Source organism: Propithecus coquereli, unplaced genomic scaffold, assembly GCF_000956105.1.
Source record: "Propithecus coquereli isolate 6110/MARCELLA unplaced genomic scaffold, Pcoq_1.0 Scaffold156, whole genome shotgun sequence".
Taxonomy (NCBI): Eukaryota; Metazoa; Chordata; class Mammalia; order Primates; family Indriidae; genus Propithecus; species Propithecus coquereli.
The window spans coordinates 1,774,708-1,795,936 of NW_012140080.1; the positions used below are offsets into that span (position 1 = coordinate 1,774,708).

The 21,229-nt window shown below is 38.5% G+C and overlaps 1 protein-coding gene across 1 annotated transcript in view; it reads right to left on the reverse strand.

The window, feature by feature from the left end:
• Window positions 1–20,906, reverse strand: part of LOC105807327 (chromosome unknown open reading frame, human C7orf31) — a 37,539-nt gene extending 16,633 nt beyond the window's left edge. Inside the window, exons 1-5 of the mRNA XM_012640685.1 lie at window positions 20,451–20,906; window positions 19,957–20,114; window positions 11,490–11,666; window positions 2,791–2,862; window positions 356–385 (exon numbers count right to left, since the gene is read on the reverse strand). Of these exons, the coding sequence (XP_012496139.1) occupies window positions 356–385; window positions 2,791–2,862; window positions 11,490–11,666; window positions 19,957–20,090 (413 nt within the window). The 5' untranslated portion in view covers window positions 20,091–20,114; window positions 20,451–20,906. The remainder of the gene's footprint in view (window positions 1–355; window positions 386–2,790; window positions 2,863–11,489; window positions 11,667–19,956; window positions 20,115–20,450) is intronic.
• Between the last annotated feature and the right edge of the window lie 323 nt (window positions 20,907–21,229).

A 21,229-nucleotide genomic window follows, 5' to 3' on the forward strand; every position in this document is an offset into this window, starting at 1 on the left:
AGTGGTAATGTATCAATTTTCGTCCATTCATTATGGCAAATGTGCCATATTAATGTCAGATGTTAACCATAGGGGAAACTGGGTGTGGGACCTCTCTGTATTATCTTCCCAATAATTCTATAAATCTAAAACTATACTAAAATTAAAAGTTTATTCAAAAAAAGATTTATAGGGGATATCATTGAGAAATCAAAATAATGTTACCTTGGAGTTACATCAGCTTCCCTTTCCAATTGTTAAAAAATAGCTTTCATGAAAAGTCTTACTTATCCTCACACTTGCCTAAGACATATGGAATGCCAATATGTTTTTTCTTGATGGTAACAGGGAAGGAAAATATAAGTTGAATACTTACCCTACCGCTGAATTAGGTGGTTTGGGTAACCTAGAATAAAAACAGGAAACAAGACCTGATTTATATTAAGGGCTTTTTTTGGCTTATATACCTATTAGGAACTTGATTAAGAATAACATTGTACCCTGTTTTCAAATTACAGTGTCATTAAGATAGTATTCATTCATTCATTCATCCATTCGTTTATTTATTTTACAGACAGAGTCTTGCGCTGTTGCCCAGGCTGGAGTGCAGTGGTGTGATTCACTGATTGCTCACTGCAGCCTTGAACTCCTGGGCTCAACGACCTTCCTGCCTCAGCCTCCCAAGTAGCTGGGACTACAGGCCATTGCCAGTACACCTGGCTACTTTTTTTAGTTTTCTTTGTAGAGATGGGGGTCTTGAACTTCTGGCCTCAAGCAGTCCTCCTGCCTGGGGCCTCCAAAATTGCTGGGATTATAGGCGTGAGCCACCATGCATAGCCAAGATAATATTCTTGATTAATTTTCTGGATCCCTGAATATTGACAAGACACAGAGATCTGATGGTTTCATGTCTCAGTTGTCTACTGATCAATTTTCCCATTCCATTTATTCTAACTTCAGCCCTGCTCACCATCCTTTTTGCATTTATTTGTAGCGAAGGTACAGGGCTGACTACTTCTAATGAGGAAGAGCTCTGGCTCTTACCGAGCTTCACTCTCATAATTAGGCAGTAGCCAAAGTGCTCTGAGGGAGCCTGACGTCACATGTGTTGTGCAATTGCATGACCTCAAGCGACCTGAGTGTGGCCTGGTTGGAGAGGATACGTAAGTAAGTAGCACGTTGTACTTTGTCCCTTTGCCCAGGGATGCTGATCTCTCATGATAGTAAATGTGGCCCAGTCGACAGAGAGAGGCAAGAAAAAAACTGACCAAGCTTCTGGAGGCATGCCTTCTGAACCAGTTCATTCCAAGGGTGTGTATTTACAATTACTCTGAACCTTGCATGCCAAGAAATAATATTACAGCCCTGGAAAAAAGTGTACTAAAGAGAGAATTATCCACTTAAATTTGATTTCAACAATTAGCTTCAGCCTATGCAAATAAGACTCTGAAAGATTTCAGGCATGAAACATTAACAGAATGTTATCAATTTCATAATAAAAAAATCAGTAAAATTGAATACACTGTTTAATTTTTTAGATGCTCCTCCATGTTAGAGGATATTCACTAGAAAGTGGTATGTAAGCCATATAATTTTATTATCCTATAACGTACTATAAATACATGATTCACATGAACCACAAAAGTTTATATCTTTTTCCAAAGTTATTTTGCTTTGGAAAAGAAAAAGAAGAAAAAAACTTTATATCTTTATTTGGACTCTATATTGTTGAGTTGGAGAGATGGGGTGGGGAGGTGATGAATATATGAATCCAAGGAATCTAGAGTTACTAGATTGGCTACTACATAGAAAACCTTAACTTGGTATCTAAAATTGTTCTCATGTGACAAATTTTGCTACAATATTGATAAGCATATGCATAAAATTGACTTGATTAAAAATGAAAAAAATGAAAAAAGAAAATCTTAAAAAAAAATCCAAATTTGAACATTTGAAAGGATAAAATGAAAGTAACAAATGCTCAGAGACACCACTTCCTTGACCCATACTAGTCCGTTATTGTACTGCCAGCCTCCACATCTGCTTTGCAAAATTCACTAATTCTTAAGGAGAAAGCTCAGGCAACCACAAATTTTGTCTTTTTGGCTCCCTCTAGTGACTAAACTCTATATTAACTTCTTACCTATAAACAACAAACGATTCTTAATAAAGTGATATTTTCACTATTCAATGCTGTGTTTTATTTTTATCTGAAAATGAAAATGTATGCTTTTGTAATATACAGGACAAACTATTTCAAGGAACAAAAAATTTAATATACTGGAAAATAAAACCTTTAAGCGAAGGATAAATGAATAAGCATTCCTTATCCAAAAAGAGATTTCGGGAGTAATCTTATTAAGAGTTATTTGTAGATGATCATAACAAATCCAGTCTCCGAATAAAATTCTGATTGAAACTTTGTTGAGGGACACTGTGGTATTTTCTATGAATCTTTTGTGAAATGTAACATGTTCTTATTAGATTGAGGAAGTAGGTCAAAGGCAGGGAAATAGACCAAGATGACCTGCAGCAATCCCTTTGAACATTACTATTCATTATCTCCATTTTTTCTTGACTCGTTTAAATGCTACAAACTAAATAGAAAAAAGTGAGACCAGTGTTGGTTTATGGTTTATTTGCTTTGTTTTTTGTTTGGTGTTGGTTTTTAGTACTAATGATCACTATTAGAAAAAGGAAGAAATTGTTTCTCTAAAAGTCCCCATTTGGGGGCTTTTTATTTCTCATATAATTCATTTCCCCTTAAAAATGTTATTTGATCTTATATAAGGAAAAGAAACCCAGACTTACAAAGAATCATTTCCATAGATGTCACTTTTTTTGTTTTGTGTCAAATAATAGAATTGTTCAATAGGAAGCTTTCTGAAAAGAAAGAAAAGGTTAAATTGAACATCTTTTTAAATTAACACAGTTTAATGGAGAGATAGTAAAAGACAAATAGATTAATACAACCATATACAGAAATTTAGTTTATGAAAAGTATATATAGAAACTCAGTATATATAAAAAGAATTTTAAATCAGTGGAAAAGGATGTATTTTTCAATACAGGAAAAATTCACCATCCATTTGTGAAATATTGCATCTCTATTTTACACTATTCATAAAGATAATTTCAGAGGGATTAAAAATCTAAAGAATTAGAGGAAAACCCTATATAAATATTAAAAGAAAATGTATAGGAATATGTTTTTTCTTGGGTGGTAGGGAGGACCTTTTAATAATATTTTTCTTTTAAAAGTCAAAAGCTGAAAGGAAATTTGATAACATCAAATTAAAACTTTTGCAAGAACACATAAAAAGTTCAAATAAAACAAAAATTGGAAGAAATATTTGTAAAGATAACATATAAAGGATTGATATCCAGAACATATAGAACCCATAAGAATCTATAGGTAAAATACAAGCAATAAAATGGGCAATAAATACAGAAAAGGAATGTCAATGGCCATACATAAAACATATGGAAAAGTACTTACTCTAAATAGTAACCAGAGAAATGCATTCTCATAACCATATACCCTTTAAACTCATTAGATAGGCAAAAATTATACAGTTTGATAATAAAATACAGATGGCTGAGAGTGTGAGGAAATAGATATTAATACTTTTAGACCCACCATGAGAATATGTCATTTGGGCTACATCTACTAAAATTAGAAATATTCATACATTGTGACTCAGGATTTGCCCTAGAGAAACACTTGTGCATGAGCTCAAGGAGCCTTGTACAAGGATATTCCTTACAGTATTGTTAATGTAAAAAACAAAAGAGAAAAGAAACAATATATGAATGGCTAAGTAATCTATGATGCATCCATAGTGTGGAACACTCTGAGAAATTAAAAGGAATGACGTAGATCTCTATTTACTGACATGGGACTCTTCCTAGGTTGTAGAGAGAAAAAAGCCCAAGTTGCCTAATACTATGTATCAAATGATTCCACACATAAACAAATCACCACTTTATATTTTCAATGGATACATGTATAATTGTGTAAATGCATAATAAAAGGTAGGGAAGGAGACATGCCAAAGTGGTAACAGTGGTTCCCTCTGGGAAGGAACGCGGGATTGGGGGTGGTGGTCAAGAGAGACTGCATCTTATCTGTAATGTTCTCATATGTTGTGCTCAATTGTCACTTGTGGCTGCCCAATATCTTTTGAACACCCAGCCTATATTTGTATAGTGAATATACTGTGAATCTCATCTACCCAACGTAGATTCCAAAAAACTTGCTTTCCCAGCCTCTGAGTGGCCCTGGAGAGTGAGGGTTATTTGTACCCTACAACTGAGGATGTTCTTAATAATCAGGTAGATAAAACAATCAACTCTGCGGATGTCGGTCAGGTTTTTTTCAGTCACCTCTGTGCTTGCTTAATGGCTTCATAACAAAGTTATCATGGAGGCAGGGCAGAAGTTATGTAGGGACTCAGCAACATGAATTTCCCTGCACCCAAACTTCCCTGGCTATTGGCACATTGGAGTTTGCCGGCAGAAGTGACCAACCCTAAGCCCATTAAGGGTGACCTATCCCTGCGTGTACTAGTCAGCCACCTGGTGGTAGGCTGATTACATTGAAGCCCTTCCATCATGAAAGAGACAATTTATCCTCACAAGATGAGACGTTCTTCAAAATATGGCTTTCCCTTCTCTTCTCACCGTGTTCCTGCCAGTAACATCATCAGTGGACTTACTGAATGTCTTGTCCCCTGCCATGCCTTCTTAAACTATATTACATTTGACTAAGGAGCTTGATTTACCACAAAAAAATTGGGCAATGGTTGACTGAATTGAAAGGATTCGCCACATTTACAGAATATTATATTTTGTCATATTTACAGAACATTAGGATGGTCTACTGAAGGTTTAGTTATGGCTGAGTGTTGTCCTAAGGAGTGTGGCATATGCTCTGAAGCAGTGACCAATAACTAGACTCCCTGTAGCCAGCTAGAAACCAAAGGGTGAAGTGGGAATGGTGCCTCTCACTGTTACATTTACTGTTACACTCGAGAGAACTTACTTCTTCCCCAGCCACTTTGAGCTTTGCTGGTTTAGAGGTCAAGGGAAAAATGCTTCCATTGAGGGACACAGCAATGGTCCCACTGCATTGGAAGGTGAACTGATGATGATGTGGTAACTTGGGGCTCCTTATGACTCTAAAATAGGCAAGAAAGGATTATGCCTGGTAGGCTGGGATGACTGGTACTGAAGATCAAGGGCCAGAGGACTCCTGCAATACGACGATGGGGGGAAGGAGGATTTCTTGAATCTGAAGAACCTTTTGGACACCTAGTATTATCTCCAGTGGCATAAAGTTAATGGAATACTGCACCAGCCTTACATGGGCAGGACCACCAAGAGCTTAGATCTCTCACAAAGAAAATTTGGGGTTCATGACCTCCTACCAGCCCAGGTATTGGCTGAGGGCATGGAAACTTGGAACAGGTACTGGAGGAAGGAAATTATAACACCAACGATGGCCTTAAGACCAGCTGCAGAAATGAGGACCATAGTTACTTCCTGTATTTTCTTCCCTGCTGTGTCCTGCATACTTCTATATATAAACTACTTTTCTTTTTTTCTTTCCCTTTTCCTTACTATTTAATATAGAGTGTGTTAGTGATGGTTATCTTTATTAAAGTGCATAGGTTTAGACTATCAGGACAAAATTACAACTGAACTTGAAAGGAGTAAACACTTGGGGTTGGATGCAGGAACTAATGAGACTTTGGATCTCCCCTCCTGGGGAGGTGAGTGTATTTTCATTTGTATGAACGATTGTTCCATTTTCTTACATTGAAGCAGCAGTTCTCAAACTTTGCTGCATGTTGAAATTATCTGAGGGGTCCTGTTAAACTGCAAATTCTGTTTCAGTAAATTTGGGACAGAGGCCAAGATTTTGCATTCACCATTTCCTACGTGATGCTGATGATGCTGGTCCCTGGACCACATGGTGAACAGAAAAACACGTTACTGTTGTTGCTATTGTTGTTTAGAGTGAAGTCAACCAGCACTCATGACTATCTAACATCTTTACAATACGTTCTCTAGATTTTGCTAGTTTCCCACATTTGGAACACCACATTTCCCCAGAAATTCACTTCTGGCCTTCCTAGCAACCAGGGTGCAAATGTGCCCTAAATTATGCCAATCATCCACATCTGCACTAGATTTTGATCTGAACACGAGTAGCCTGAGAAAACAGGCTTCATGTGGGGGCCTCCACACTGCTATTAAGGTGGCAGCAGAGGTGTCCAGTTTTAACAGAGACACTTCCCCTGGATGAGGCCAGTCCTGGGAGTGGGTCTGACTACTCTTCCTGGAAGCTGAGCAATTAGCCTATTTCTTTGGCCTCCCTACATTTTGTGAAATAATCTAATATCCTCTAATAAATCCTGCTCTTCAATACTAGCCAGAGTAGATTCTGTTGTTTGCAACAAAAAAATCCTAACACATAAAAACAAATAACTTGTGCGGGCGGATTGTTTGAGCTCAGGAGTTCGAGACCAGCCTGAGCAAGAGCAAGATCCCGTCTCTACTAAAAATAGAAAGAAATTAATTGGACAACTAAAACTATATGGAAAAAATTAGCCGGGCATGGTGGCACATGCCTGTAGTCCCGGCTACTCGGGAGGCTGAGGCAGAGGAGTTTGAGGTTGCTGTGAGCTAGGCTGATGCCACGGCACTGTAGCCCTGGCAAAAGAGTGAGACTCTGTCTCAAAAAAAAAAAAAATTTAAGTTTAAAAAGAACAAAAGTGGTTTTACTGGAAAAATGAACTTAAAAAAAGCAAAAGTAATTTAAGTGAGATGTCCATAAGGCACTTAGCATAATGTGTGGCATATAGAAATACCTGCTAAATGCTGTTGTTTTAAAAAGAGATTATTTTATTATTTTTATGGAAATGACACATCCTCATAAAATTTTGAGTAATTACAGAAAAGTACACACAAATACCACCATAGAATATGATTCTATATATCTCTGTCTAAAAATAGATGTAAGGACATCAGAATGGAGAGGGGGACAGCTATAGTCAGAATTAAAGTTGCAAGAGTAGGATCAAAGTTCGTGGTATTTTTAAAAGAAGATTAAAAATTTAAAATTTTATTAGCACTTAACAGACGAAAAAGTAAAACTGAAGGAATTCCTGAACTGTAGATATGTATCCTTTCACTACATAGGCCCTTCAGATCTGTATAAAATTTTAAAATATTTTGAAAACATTTAGCATGTCAGGGTCATTATTATTTTTTAGATAATACTGACTCTCAAGTATGGAAGATAAAATGATAGACCCCCGTGAACTAAAAATAAAATCATAAGCATTCTGCTAATTAAATGGACTCCTCTTGGCCAAGGGGACCCCCAAACACCTTAACTGAGTTTCCAGCCATGGTGGCATGGGAGAGATAAAGCACAATTCCACATGGCCATAACTTCCTTTTCATAAATATTCATCTCCCTCCTACAGCTTGTTAAATATTTATATATATATTTGACCACCCTGCTCAGTATAAAATCTTGTTCCTTTTGTCCGTCTTTGAAGCACGTGTGCTTGGCTTCTGGCTGGGTTCTGCTTCCCAGCCTGTTGGAATGGCTGCTACCCTTCATGAGAAATAAAGCTTTCCTTTTTCCAAAATATTATATAAATCTCGTTAATTTTTTTTAACAACCCAATATACTTCTTTTGCTTTCCCTTCCTAATCTCCCCATTTGGGTTTTTTACACAATCTGTACTTTGCCAGGGTTTGTGACATTTACATTTTTCTACAATAACTTTCTCACTCGTGGATTCAACGCCCACCACCAGCCCTTTTGTTAACAGCTTCTCTGTTCTCGAGTTCTTTATTTTGATTCATTTTTTGGAATGTTAAATTTATTTTCAGGTTTTTTGGTTTTTTTTTTTTTTTTTTTAAGACAGGCTTATTGGGTGCTATATACTGCAAATTCTCTCATGCTTATAGCCTTTATGCTTGATTAGCCATTTTGTTGCAATAATATTTTTGGGTTACATTTTCTTTTCCTCAAAACTTAGAGGATTTGTCTTCTAGCATTGGAAACTGCTGTAGAGGCTTGAAGCTAGCCTCATTTTTCCTCCTTGTAGGTGACTTGCTTTTCCTGCTTGAATGTCTAAATTGGTCTTTATGAATTCAATTATGTGACCAGGTTATATGTCAATGTCAATAGTTCTATACCAGTTTTTCCCATTCTATGGTATCTTCTTTTTATCTTCAGGGTCAGTTCTTCCTTAATTTCATGGGAATTATCTTATGTATCGCCAAATACTGTTTTTCTGTTCTACTTATTAGATGCTCTACATTTGGGACATCAGTTTTCCTTATTATGAATAATTATGCCTCCTATCTATCATTTTGTTCTTTTTATTGTTTTAATGCCCTTATCTTTCTCCTTTGCCTTCTCTGTGATTTATTATACTATTAAGTCAACTTCTAGTCACTTCTATTTCTTGCTTTTTCTTTTTTACTATATTTGTAAGTATGGTTTTGTGACAGTGGTGTTTTTCTCATTTTTTTCTTAACCTTGCAACCTCCCCTTTTATAACATTCTATTGCCAAATTATCTTGTCTTTTATTAGATTCATATGCCTATTTAGCCCTTTTATAGGGAATTTGCTTTTATTATTTTCTGGGCTATGTTTTCTCTTAAACCTGGTTTCTTCATATATATACATATGTGTGTGTATGTGTATGTGTGCGTATACATATGTGTGTGTGTGTGTGTGTGTGTGTGTATATAAATTTATAAAGAAAGTTTATAGAGTTTTTCCTTCCAAATAGGATGACCTACTCATTTTTTTAATCTTCTCTTCAAATTGGAGAATTCTCAGGATTTTGTTGACATACCTGCCTCAATATGCATTTGGAATGTAGGGGGTTAAGGGCCTTATGCCCTCTCATTACTTTGTGACTTCATTCTTTTTTTTTTGGGACGGGATCTTGCTCTGTTGCCCAGGCTGGAATGCAGTGGCATGACCATAGCTCACTGCAGCATCGAACTCCTGGGCTCAAGCAAGCCTCCTGCCTCAGCCTCTCTATTTGCTGGGACTACAGGTGTAAGCCGCCGTGCCTGGCTGGGATCTTTATTCTTTTAGTGAATGAATGCTGACTTAAGTGATGATTGACCTCATTTAGAATTTCTGAAACTTGTACATTGTGGGTAAGTAAATATTGCTAAAGTTCCTTTAAAAGAGTTTAACTTATATTTATGCCAAGAAGAGTCAGAGGGGCAGTGATGTCCCACATGGCATGACACTGACATTGTACTGCAATTTATATACATAAATACAAACAATTATATTTCCTTTAGTAAGTCATGCTCTTTTAACTTAACCTCAGACAACATACTGTAGGATGTCTCACGTAGACATTTTCCTAAGGAGTAGATAGTTGTAATTTCCAAAGTCTTATGACAGAGGGCTGGTAAGGCAAAGGAGTAATCCCATTTCCCATGAGGAGTGAGGTGAATGAGTGGCACCACAAAACCCCACTGAAAATCCCCTCCAAGGAAGGTGGTAAGGTGTGGTTGTGAGAGCCAGCTTTTATATGAACTAGATGAGGCTTGACGTATCAGAGAGCTGGAAAATATTGTTATTTTGTTTAAAAGGCTCTTTTCGAGGAGAAAGAAAAATATTGTAATAGAAGTTATTCTTTGTTAGGAAACAAGATAAAACCTATTCTGTAGCAGTTTGCAAGTGATTTGTATTATATCAGAAGATAGGACTTTGTCCTAAATATATTTTTAAGAGATAATATACTAATACAATAACTTTTAACATAAAATGGTGTGAAGAAAACAATATATTAACCTACATTTCTGAGTCAGGTGATGACTGGTATTCTAAGTGGAGCAAATATTTCCTCTCCCCATGTCTTAGGGCTGCACTCAGTAAGAAATCAAACACAAACCTTATTTCAAACTGGATTTCCCTTAAGAAACTAGTCTTTGGCTCTCTTTGTACACACTGGAATGCTGTATGAATACATCTAATTATTATAAAATATTGTGCATTTTAAAAAAATATACTAATGTGGGTGCCCAATAGCTGTAAACTCCATAAAGAGCCATACCCCCAGTCTCTAGAACAATGCTTGCTATACTCAAACTACTGAATAGGTAAATGAATAAATAAATGAACAGATGAAAAGAACTTGGATTTTGGAGTCAAACAAATCTGGACTCAAATCCATATTCCACAACATTATAATTGTCTTAACAAGCCCATGTACTGAATCTCTTGGGTGTCTGTTTATTCATTGTAAAACCAGGAATGACAACATCTACTTTACAAAGATATTACAAATTTATTTTATATTAGAAAGTAAGTTTTATAGAGTGGGGACTTAAAAAAAATGTTGAATGAATGAACTTGAGGTCCTCGTTATCTATGATGTGTGTTAAAGTCTGAATCTTTCCCATTGGCCTCTTACTTTTAGGCCTTTTCTTTTGTCTGCTTTTTTTTTTTTTTTGAGACAGAGTCTCACTCTGTTGCCCAGGCTAGAGTGCTACGGAGTCAGCCTAGCTCACAGCAACCTCAAACTCCTGGGCTCAAGCAATCCTTCTGCCTCAGCCTCCAGAGTAGCTGGGACTACAGGCATGTGCCACTGTGCCCAGCTAATTTTTTCTATATATTTTTTAGTTGTCCGGCTAATTTCTTTCTATTTTTAGTAGAGATGGGGGTGGGAGGGGGGCGGTCTCACTCTTTCTCAGGCTGGTCTCGAACTCCTGAGCTCAAACAATCCTCCCACCTCGGCCTCCCAGAGTGCTGGGATTACAGGCGTGAGCCACCGCGCCCAACCTTTTGTCTGCTTTTTATCACTCCTTTATTGAGGCTTAGAGAAGGTCCTCAGCGACACACATCCCTGTTAATATTTCTCTCTCTAGCTGCAGCTTGTCTTTCCTAATTTATTTCTTTTACGTGCTATAGAACAAAACACGATTTAACCAGATTGCTAGTAAACTAGGTCATCAGGATTGTTAGATAAACCAGGAGTAAATGGGCCCCGTGTCAAGGTTTGATAGATTCTGCTGAGTAAATTTCATAATCTTTAGAACATACTCTTAATGTGACATTTGCTGCTCAGATTTTTTTTTGCTTTCTCTTTAATTTTAACCTGTTTTGAATAACCTGTTTTGCTGAGTGACTACAAGATTTATAAATTATTATTGAAGTATTTTAATACTTGAAAACAATGCCCAGCAGATTCTAATGACTATAATACTGACGAACAAATTACAAATCAAAAGTTCCCCAAACCAAAAACATCTGTACAAATTAGGCTAGCTCTTTGTTCAAGTAAAAGCACTTTAAATTTAATCTCTCTTTCTCTTTCTGTCTCAGGAATACTCCCATTTAGTTTGAGATAAGAAGTTTGGAGGCAGATTTAAGTCAACAAAGGACTCACAATAGAAACAAAGAAAAATGGATAATAAAGACCTTTATGTGAATGGCAGAAAGTTTATTTACCTTGGACAGGTGTCTCCCCCAAATCCATAATGCTGATGTCCTTTGCCCATGGCGCGAGGAGGTTCGCATTTCGGCCTGTGCTCCTCGGGGAGTGAAATTGGTATTATCCCACCATATTCCCTTTCAGCGCCCCACGGAAGCCTGCATCGTTGCAGTGAGTCCCTTAATTCCTGATACCTGTGAAAGAAGAGAGACCTTTTAGAACAGCTTCAGCAACATAACACGTGCTTAATTGCATAAAATTCCTATTGCTTCGTAAGTCTTTTTAAATCACGTTTTCAGAACACAGAATTCTCGGTGTCAGGTACATTATGATATTAATAGATACTGGTTATAGAGGCATCATGGGACTATGGAAGGAATGAGGTTAATTTCCTGAGGACCTAGAGATTATCTTTTTTCCCAAGAGTTGTAGTGTTTATTTTTTTAAACAGCTTTATTGAGATATAATTCAAATGCCACACAATTAAATCATTTAAATCATACAATTCAATGGTTTTTAAATTTATTCACAGGTATGTGCATCCATCATCGTGGTCAATTTTAGAACATTTTCATCATCTCAAAAACACCCCTATATCCTTAAGCCACACTCCTTATGCCCTCTACCCTAATCCTATCCCTAAGCAACCACTAGTCTACTTTCTGTCTACAGATTTGCCTGTTTCGGACATTTCCTATAAATAGAATCATACAATATGTGGTCTTTTGTGATGCACTTCTTTCACTTAGCATTATGTTTTCAAGGTTCATCTGGTCGTAGCATATGTCAGTATTTCATTCAGTATCCATTCATCAGTTGATGGATACTTGGGTTATTTCTACCTTTTGGCTCTTGTGAATAATGCTTCTATGAATTTTTGTGTTCAAGTTTTTGTTCAAATACCTGTTTTTCATTCTCTTGGGAATATACTTAGGAGAGGAACTGCTGGGTCATGTGATAATTCTGTTTAATTTGTTGAGGGATTGCCAAACTGTTTCTTATAGCAGCGGCTCCATTTTACATTCTCACCAGCACTGTATGAGGGTTCCAATTTCTTCACATCCTTGTCAATAGTTATTATTTTGTTTTAAAAATTTTTCTTTATCAGCTGGGTGTGGTGGCTCACACCTGTAACCTCAGAACTTTGGGAGGCCAAGAGAGAAGGATTTTTTGAGGCCAGGAGTTTGAGACCAGCCTGGGCAACATCGTGAGACCCAGTCTCTACAAAAAAATTTTAAAAATCAGCTGGGTATGGTGGCATGGGATTGTAGTCCCAGCTACTTGGGAGGCTGAGGCAGGAGGGAAGTTTGAGCCCAAGAGTTTGAGGCTGTAGTGAGCTATGAACATGCCACTGCACTCCAGCCTTGGCAACAGAGTAAGACCCTGTTTCAAAACACACATGCACACAAACAACAAAAAAATTTTTTTATTATGGTCATTCTAGTGAGTGTGAAGTGGTACCTCATTGTGGTTTTGATTTGCATTTCCCTAATGGCTAATGATGCTGAGCATTTTTTCATGTTCCAATTGGTCATTCGTTTATCTTTTTGTGAGAAGTATTTATTTGATCCTTTGCATTTTTAATCTGGTCATTTGTCTTATTTTTGAGTTATAAGAGTTCTTTATATATTCTAGATACAAGTCTCATCTCATATAATAGGCAAATATTTTCTACTATTCTGTGCATTTTTTTCACTTCATAGTGTCCTTAGAAGCACAAAAGTTTTTAACTCTGATGAAGTTCATTTTATCTATTTTTCCTTTTGCTGTTTGTGCTTTTGGTGTCATTATCTAAGAACACATTGCCAAATCCAAGATCATGAAGATTTACCTCTGCGTTTTCTTCTAAGAGTTTTATACTTTTAGCTCTTGCATTTAGGTCTTTGATTCATGATGAGTTAATTTTTGTATATGGTATGAGATAAAGGTCTAACTTTATTCTTTTGCACGTGGCTATCCAGTTGTTCTAGCAGTATTTGTGGAAAAGGCTTCTTCCTCATTGAAAGGTCTTGGCTACGGATTATCTTTTGATTTTCAAAAATAAAGAGACTGTAAAGGAATAATGCTAATATCGTAAAGGACCTACTTGCTCCTAAGTTCTATCTAGAGCTCCTATGACAATGGTTCTCAAAGTGTGGTCTGTAGACTAGTTGCATACGAGCTTATTAGACATGCAAATTCTCAGGCTCTATCCCAGAACCTAGGAATCAGAATCTTGAGGATGGATGTAATGTTTTAACAAGCCCTCCAGGTGATTCTTATGCATGCTAAAGTTTTAGAAGCACTGTCCTATTCAACAGTTACCGTCTACAGTAATCAGGTCTCCATTATCTCAACCCTTACTACAGTATTATTCAGTGGACTGAAGACATGGGAGTTTCCTAAATTGGCTGGTCGGGCTTGGTCTGATCTTGAATCTGGTAGCTCAGATGATTTTCTCTGCTCTTTCTTAACAAAGGAGTGAAGGGCAGCGACTCTATCTTGTTCATTGTTGTAACCATGCTTTACCCCAGTGCCTGACACACAAGAAGTTCTCAGTGAGTATCTACTGAATGAATGAATAAGGCCAAAGAGATGAATTTGTTTCCTGGACTGCTTTCTAGGGTGCAGGAATGAAATTCTCTGGCAGGGGAGAGAGCCTCACAGAAACACTTAAGAATATATCTGGCAAAAGATCTGCTTCCTGATTAGGAAGGATTTAATGATTTCTAGTTTCCAGTAATGGCAAGCGGGGTTATTTGGACCAAACTTCCCACTGAAAACAACTAAAAATGCTGGGAGGAAAAAACAAAATCTTAAAAAAAATCTGTCTTGTTGACAAGACAGAAAGGGATATGAGTGCTACAAAGAGGATAAATAGGAATCCCATAAGGTAAATACAGGGCCACTATTGCCCTCTCCAGGGCCGTGCCAATTCTGGCAAATTTACATATTTATTTTAAGGGCCTTGCAAGGTGAGGGATACAGAAATCAGCCAGGTGAGGAATCAAAACAAGACCATCTCCACAATAAGCTGGGACCCTTAAGGGCTTAATTTCTCACATTAAAGGTGATTCAGATGTAAAACAGCTTTCTAGTGGCCCAAGTTTGCATCCACTCAAAGCCTGACCTTGGATTGGTAGTATGTGGCCCTGGATTGGTACTATGCCCCTAGGCACCTTGCAAGACAAATAGGAATCTTTTCAGGAGGAAGGATTCTTGAGGGAATCACAAGATGAGTTCTAAAAGATGAGTAGGACTTATCTAGATGGAAGAGAGGGAATCCTGGGGTGGAGGAGGAATATGTAGAAAGGCCTAGAGATTAGAAAGGTTATAGAATTGAAGATTTCTGACAATGTTGGCTTTAGAATCCCTTTAGGGAAGAAACTACTTTTGCTTGATGAAATATTTTGCTAAGCCATTGGTGTATGCATAGAGACTCCACAAGCATGAGTGTTGGTAGGAGCCCAAGCAACCTCAGACTGATTACACTCTTCTGCAGCGGGAGGGACTTGTTTGTTTTTTGCTCTTAAGAGAGGAAGGGGAGAGGAAAGGAGAATAAAGGAAGAGGGAGAAGAGAGGAGGCAGCAGAGTGGTTAGGATGCTGGGAACTGCACTGGTTGAAAACCCCCTGAGAGACCCTGGTGATAGCTGGGTTAAAGAACTTTTAAGAATACGGAAGTTATGGTTAAGAAGGGATGTTAAGTTCTATGTAGGATGGCATGATGTGACTTTCCCTCCTGGCCCCCAACAGTTCAATGACATTTACCAGGCTCACAAATGCTCTATGTGGAGGAGGTCTTTGGAGGAAACTGACAAACAACTGAGTTTTGTGTCTGGATTCATGCGTTGTTAAACAGAAACAGCATAAGTCGAACCAGGAAGCCACAGTCATAAGTGACCATTAGACTTTCAAGTGCCAGCCCTACCCTCAACCTGGAATTTGGATAAATTCTGGGGAATTCAACAAGGCATGGAATAAAGATTTGTTGAACTTTCCTGGATTTTAATAGAGAGATAATAGAGTTGAATTTTGGATTATTTTAGTAGAGCTGATATAGAATTCAGGAATTGGGGCACAATAGAGAAGAGCCATGGTGAGAGGGGAAAGAAGGACGATACCCTGTGGGGCCTTCAAAGCCCTTTGGGCTATTCTATGAGGACAATGGGGAGCCAGTCAGAAACATCGAAGAGAGCTCAGGGGAGAGGCATCAACTGTAGAGCTACTCTTTCCTTTGCACCAGCAGGATGCTTGGCTTAATGTAACTGAAGAAGTAACACTCAGGACTGTCTAATAAATGGAATGTATAATCTTGTGAAGTCACTAGATTGAGGGTTGGTAAATTATGACCCATGGGCCAAATCCAACTCACCACCTGTTTTTGTAAATAAAATTTAATTGGAATGTAGCCATGACCATTCATTTGTATGTTGTCTGTAGTCTATGGCTGCTTTCACCCTACAATGGCACAGTTGAATAGTTGTGACAGAGACTGTAAAGCCTAAAATATTTACTATGTGGCTCTTTACAGAAAAAGTTTGCTAAGCCTGCGCTAGCTAGTCAAGGAGAATCTCGGTGACCACTGATCTGGGTGCTGTAGAAGGGACGCTGGCATTCAGCTCAGTCCTTTATGGCCCGCCACCAGCCCTTACTAGGATCAACAGACATGGCTGGGGGACATGACAAGTGAAAAATATTTAAACATACTTGATTAATGACAACCTAAGCTTTAATACCTAAGTTTGTAAACGTTATATTCAAATCATAAATGAATCAATTTTTCAACATCCGACCCCTGTATATTACATGTCCCAGGAAGATGAGCCAGTAGAAAATGTTAATCAATCATCTGGGCTGGCATCCACCTAAAACCAGCAAGTTTCAGAAAACCATTTAAAATAAAAGGCAATGAATAAATAAATCAAATTTCTCTTTTATTTTAGGGTCTCATGCCCTACCCTTCTTAGTGTTAATACTCACAGCATTGTATAGAAGTAACCAAATTAAAACAAAGATTGAAATTTTTAGAATGTAATAATTTTAGAGCTTAAATAAAACATCTCCATAACAAAGGAAATAATCATCAAATTATTGGTACTATAATCTGTAGCTACAAAATTGTATACTTGTTTTTGAGAAAGATATATTTCCTATGGATGAACCAATATCTCATTTTAAAGTCCACTGTATAGAATTTTGAGCATCAAATCCCAAATTCAGGGAGCTGAATTTACTCAGTAATTACTAGGAGGCATGACTGAATGAAAATTCGGAACAAATATAACCCTCATTTCTTAGTTGGCAGAGAACTAATATTTAAAAAAACATTCAAGAATCAGAAAGCAAAGAAGTGAATCCAGAAATAAAATAGGAGCCTGTAGTGAAATCCTAAGCAATTCTCAAGGCACCTGCTTAATTGATATGTTTGTTTGCCTAATGAGCTTGCGAACTTGCTAGAGGTAAGGAGAAGTCAGCTGAATGGAAAGAGGATGGGAATCTGTGATGATTTTGAATAGCTGTCCTCAACACTGTTATATTTTCAATGGAAGAAATACAAAAGAATACTGCCTGTTTACTTTCTATTTTTAAAGGAAATCAAGTGAGATTATCTAAAATAGTGGCTACTATAATTGTTCTAAAATATGTACTTGAACAAAGTAATTAAAGTATAATTAACTTGCTCTTGGTCAATAGATAAGCTAGAACCGTAATTGTGGTTTTCTTATTGTTTTCAGTGCTTTTTGCTAACCCAGTAGTAAACTGAAAAGCTTCCAAAAAATGCAGATTCCCTTGCCCCACCTCAGACCTAATGAGTCAGAATATCTACAGCTGGATCCTGGGAATTTGTACTATTAGAAAGCTTCTCAGGTGATTTTGATATAAGACCAGTCCTATCTACAGACCAACCCTGGGTAATGATGGAGCTAGATTGCATTGCCTATTGTGAAATGAAAAAAACATAGGCTGATGTGAGGAAATAATTTTGTATCAGTTAAAATTGCCAAGTTAGTGCAACATAAAATAAAAATATTTAAAAAGATTGTCCCTTTAAGTACATCCATGTTTAGAAAACTAAGCTGCTGAGAGCTAACATATGCTAGGTCTCAGGCTCATTCTTACCATTATGAAGGGTAATCCCTAAAAACCAGGAACTTTTTGGTTTTTATTGTTTTATTTTGCTTTTGAGACGCTTTGTAGTTTGAGTTGGGAGCCACAAACCCTGACCCTCACCTGAAGAAGTAAGCCTCAGCAATGATAGAGCAGAGGTACCATTGTTATCCTGGTGACACTTTCCAGAGCAGTTCAATGAGTTATGCCAGGAGCGAAGATAATCTTTTGTAAGCTGTCTGGATGCTTTTTAAGAGGGAGTTAAGAGGAAAGGTTCTGAGAACACATGATTATCCTGGCTCTCTCAATCGGGGAATTGTGAAAGGGAAGAATTCACATGAAATAAAAGGGAAAGCAAGTTTTGGTAGTAGGAGCCAGGAACATGGTTGTACTTAGCTAAAGCTTCAAATAATACTGTCTTGTAGTTTATAGGTAGATGACCTTGTGTTTAATTTTATAACCAGTTGATGAAAAGCTACATTTTCTCAAAGGTGCTTTTCTTAAATTTCATATCAGTTAAGGGGTTTGGGAGCCAATACTAACCAAGCATAGAACCATTTACATAGAGGGGATCAATATTTGAGTGGAAAGCCTTTGAGGAGTGCTTTTTGAGGCCACAGTGAATTCAATCAGATATGGCAGCCTCAAGTTCTTACTCAGATTACTTTTGGCCAAATATAAAACCTCACATTGCTGCTTTTGAGCCAGGGACAACTGCCTATCCCCGGGACAAACAAGCTCTGCCAAGGGTTTCATTTGACTCATCTGCCTAATGTGACGGCTCTTGGAGTTGAAGAGGAATTTAGGGCTGACAGCCACTCTTGTGAATCACGTTAACAGTGGAGGAGCAGAGGCAGCAAAGACTGACTCAGAAGTAGAAGTGACATTAGCACTTTAACCCCAAATATAAAAATATTCCTTTTAATTAAGTGAAAATAACAGTTTACATATAAAAAAATTGAATATGATCTTTACATTTAAAAAAATGGAGAGGACACATATTGAGATGTTAACACATTGGTTATTATTTCTGGATAAAGGAAGTACAGAGGTTTTCTTTCCTGTGCTTTAATTTCATAGCTTTTCCCTTGCAAAAATGGATACTTTTTTTTTTTTTTTTTTTTGGTAGAGACAGGGTCTCACTATGTTGCACAGGCTGGTCTTGAACTCCAGCTTCAAGCAATCCCTCTGCCTTGGCCTCCCAAAGTCCTGGAATTACAGGCATGAGGCACCATACCCAGCCTTTGTTTTCTTTATGGATTTGTATGGTCTTTAAATTATAAGGAACATGTGTTAATTTTATAATTAAGGAAAAAAAAACCTTTTTCTTTCTTAATATAAAGAGCATATTTATAAACTGAAAAAGATCCATGGAAGATCAAGATGGTGAAAGTCTAGATACAAGAAGGAAGAAGAGCAAAGTCTGTGAGAATCAATGTTTAGTCTGGCAAAGACAACTCTTCGAGAAGCTAAAAGAATCTTCAAACTCGGTTGGGCGCGGTGGCTCACGCCTGTAATCCTAGCTCTCTGGGAGGCCGAGGCAGGCGGATTGTTTGAGCTCAGGAGTTTGAAACCAGCCTGAGCAAGAGCGAGACCCCCGTCTCTACTAAAAATAGAAAGAAATTAATCAGACAACTAAAAATATATAGAAAAAATTAGCTGGGCATGGTGGTGCATGCCTGTAGTCCCAGCTACTCAGGAGGCTGAGGCAGAAGGATCACTTGAGCCCAGGAGTTTGAGGTTGCTGTGAGCTACACCACGACACTCTAGCCCGGGCAACACAGTGAGACTCTGTCTCAAAAAAAAAAAAGAAGTTGGAACTAAGATCTTGTCAAATTACTTGTCTGTACTTGTTATTTCATATGTAAAATGGGGATGATAATAGTACTTATACGGTTGTCATGGGGTTAAAAGAATTATTACACACAGAGCATTTGGTACAGCGCTGACACATAGTGATCACTAGATGTTAGATGCAATTTTTATCACGATGTGTAATTAATGTGTTACAGGGAATTTGGTAAAGTAGAAATTTCAATTACTATGAGCAACAGGTTCTGTGAGTATTTTTGAGCAAATGGTAGTAGGGCATGTTAGGAAACCACCACAATAACCTTTACAAAATAAAAAATCTTTGATTAAGACAGATTAACTTTCCAAATGAGGGATAGAATTCTACAGTGCAGTGGATGAAACTGATGTCTGCGTTTTACTAGTACACAGCCACTTGCTTCTCATTGAGTTCCTAACAGATGTAGACACTTTAAGGTTTAGTTAATTGTCATGTTTTGCCTTCCCTATGAGACAAACAGAAGAGCCCCAGAATGATAAATGTTTTTCCTCATGCATAAAAATACCCGCTTTCTTCTTGTTTGCTTTTTCTAGTTTTGTTTTACCTGTCCTCTGAGGCAGTTGGGCGAGTAGTTGTTTGTAGTGGAGTGTGCAATTCATTAGAGTAAAAGGTGTTTGACAGTATGTCAGATCCTTCAAGCTCCCTGCAACAGTAGGGCCTGCCGTGAATTACCTCCATGCTCCTCGGCTAAAAAGGCACAATCTGTAAAAGAAAAGGACACATTTTGTTTGGGAGGCAAGGCAAGCAAGAAACTCGTTTTGTACGGCTAAACTGTTCAACTCAACGCCACAAAGAAAGGAAATCAGGGGCTTCCTTACTCACCAAAGCTCGTATGTGGACTCTATGATGTCAAAGCAGTAATAAATAGCGACTTAAGTTCTGTGGAAGTAAATTTCAACTGAAACAAATCCACAAAGTGGAAAGTGTTTCCAAGTCTAAACACTACTTGGTCCATACAAGCCTGCTACTTCGCAGACACCGACTGAAATTCACTTCTTGCCTCAAATTTAACCATTAACTATTCAAGAAAAACTCGGCTTATTTTTTACCCCCGCAGTCTTTCTGGAAATTAGAGACTCGTCAACCAACAGAATCAAGAGCTGTCCTGAAGGCCTGGGGGATTCTGGACTAGAATCCCTTTGCAGAGAGGTGGAGGCAGTGGTGCAGTTAAGAACCGGACCCCAAAGGGGATTCTTGGCTCCCGACTGCGTGGGTGAGAAACCCACGCCTCCCTCGGACTTGGGGGTAAAGCTGAGAAGGCTCACGGGTTGGGACCGAAGGTCCCGGGATCTGAGGCCGAACCTCCGGGCCATCCTTGCCTTGCCGACCGGTGCCTCGGGGGTTCCAACGCACCTGGGACATCAGCATGGGAGCGCCACACGACTGCACCTCCGCTTCCCCTCCCCAGACCTGCGGGCTCCGCGGGGCGTGGAATTTCGCGGTCTTCCGCACCTGCGGCCCCGGGGCGCTTGTTGGCAGGTGCGGGCGAGGAAGAAAGAAGGGCAGCGGACGGGCCGAGGGTGGGGTTGGGGGCGCCTGTGACGGTGACCGTGACCATGGCACTAGGTAACGCATGCCTGAGGGGCGGGGGCCTTCTGGGTGGCGGGCGGGGAGCCGCAGGCGGCTCTCAGAGGTCTCCAGAAAGCGAGCCCACCGGCAACAATGGGAAACAGGACCGGAAGTGAGAAAGAGAGAGGCGACCAGTCCGACGGTGAAATGGGCTCTTCCGCCACCCGACCCCCGGCCCCGCCCCCTCAGACCCGGCCTCGCCCCGCTCCCAGGAGCCCTCTGGCGGCGGAGGCCGACACTTCAGGTTC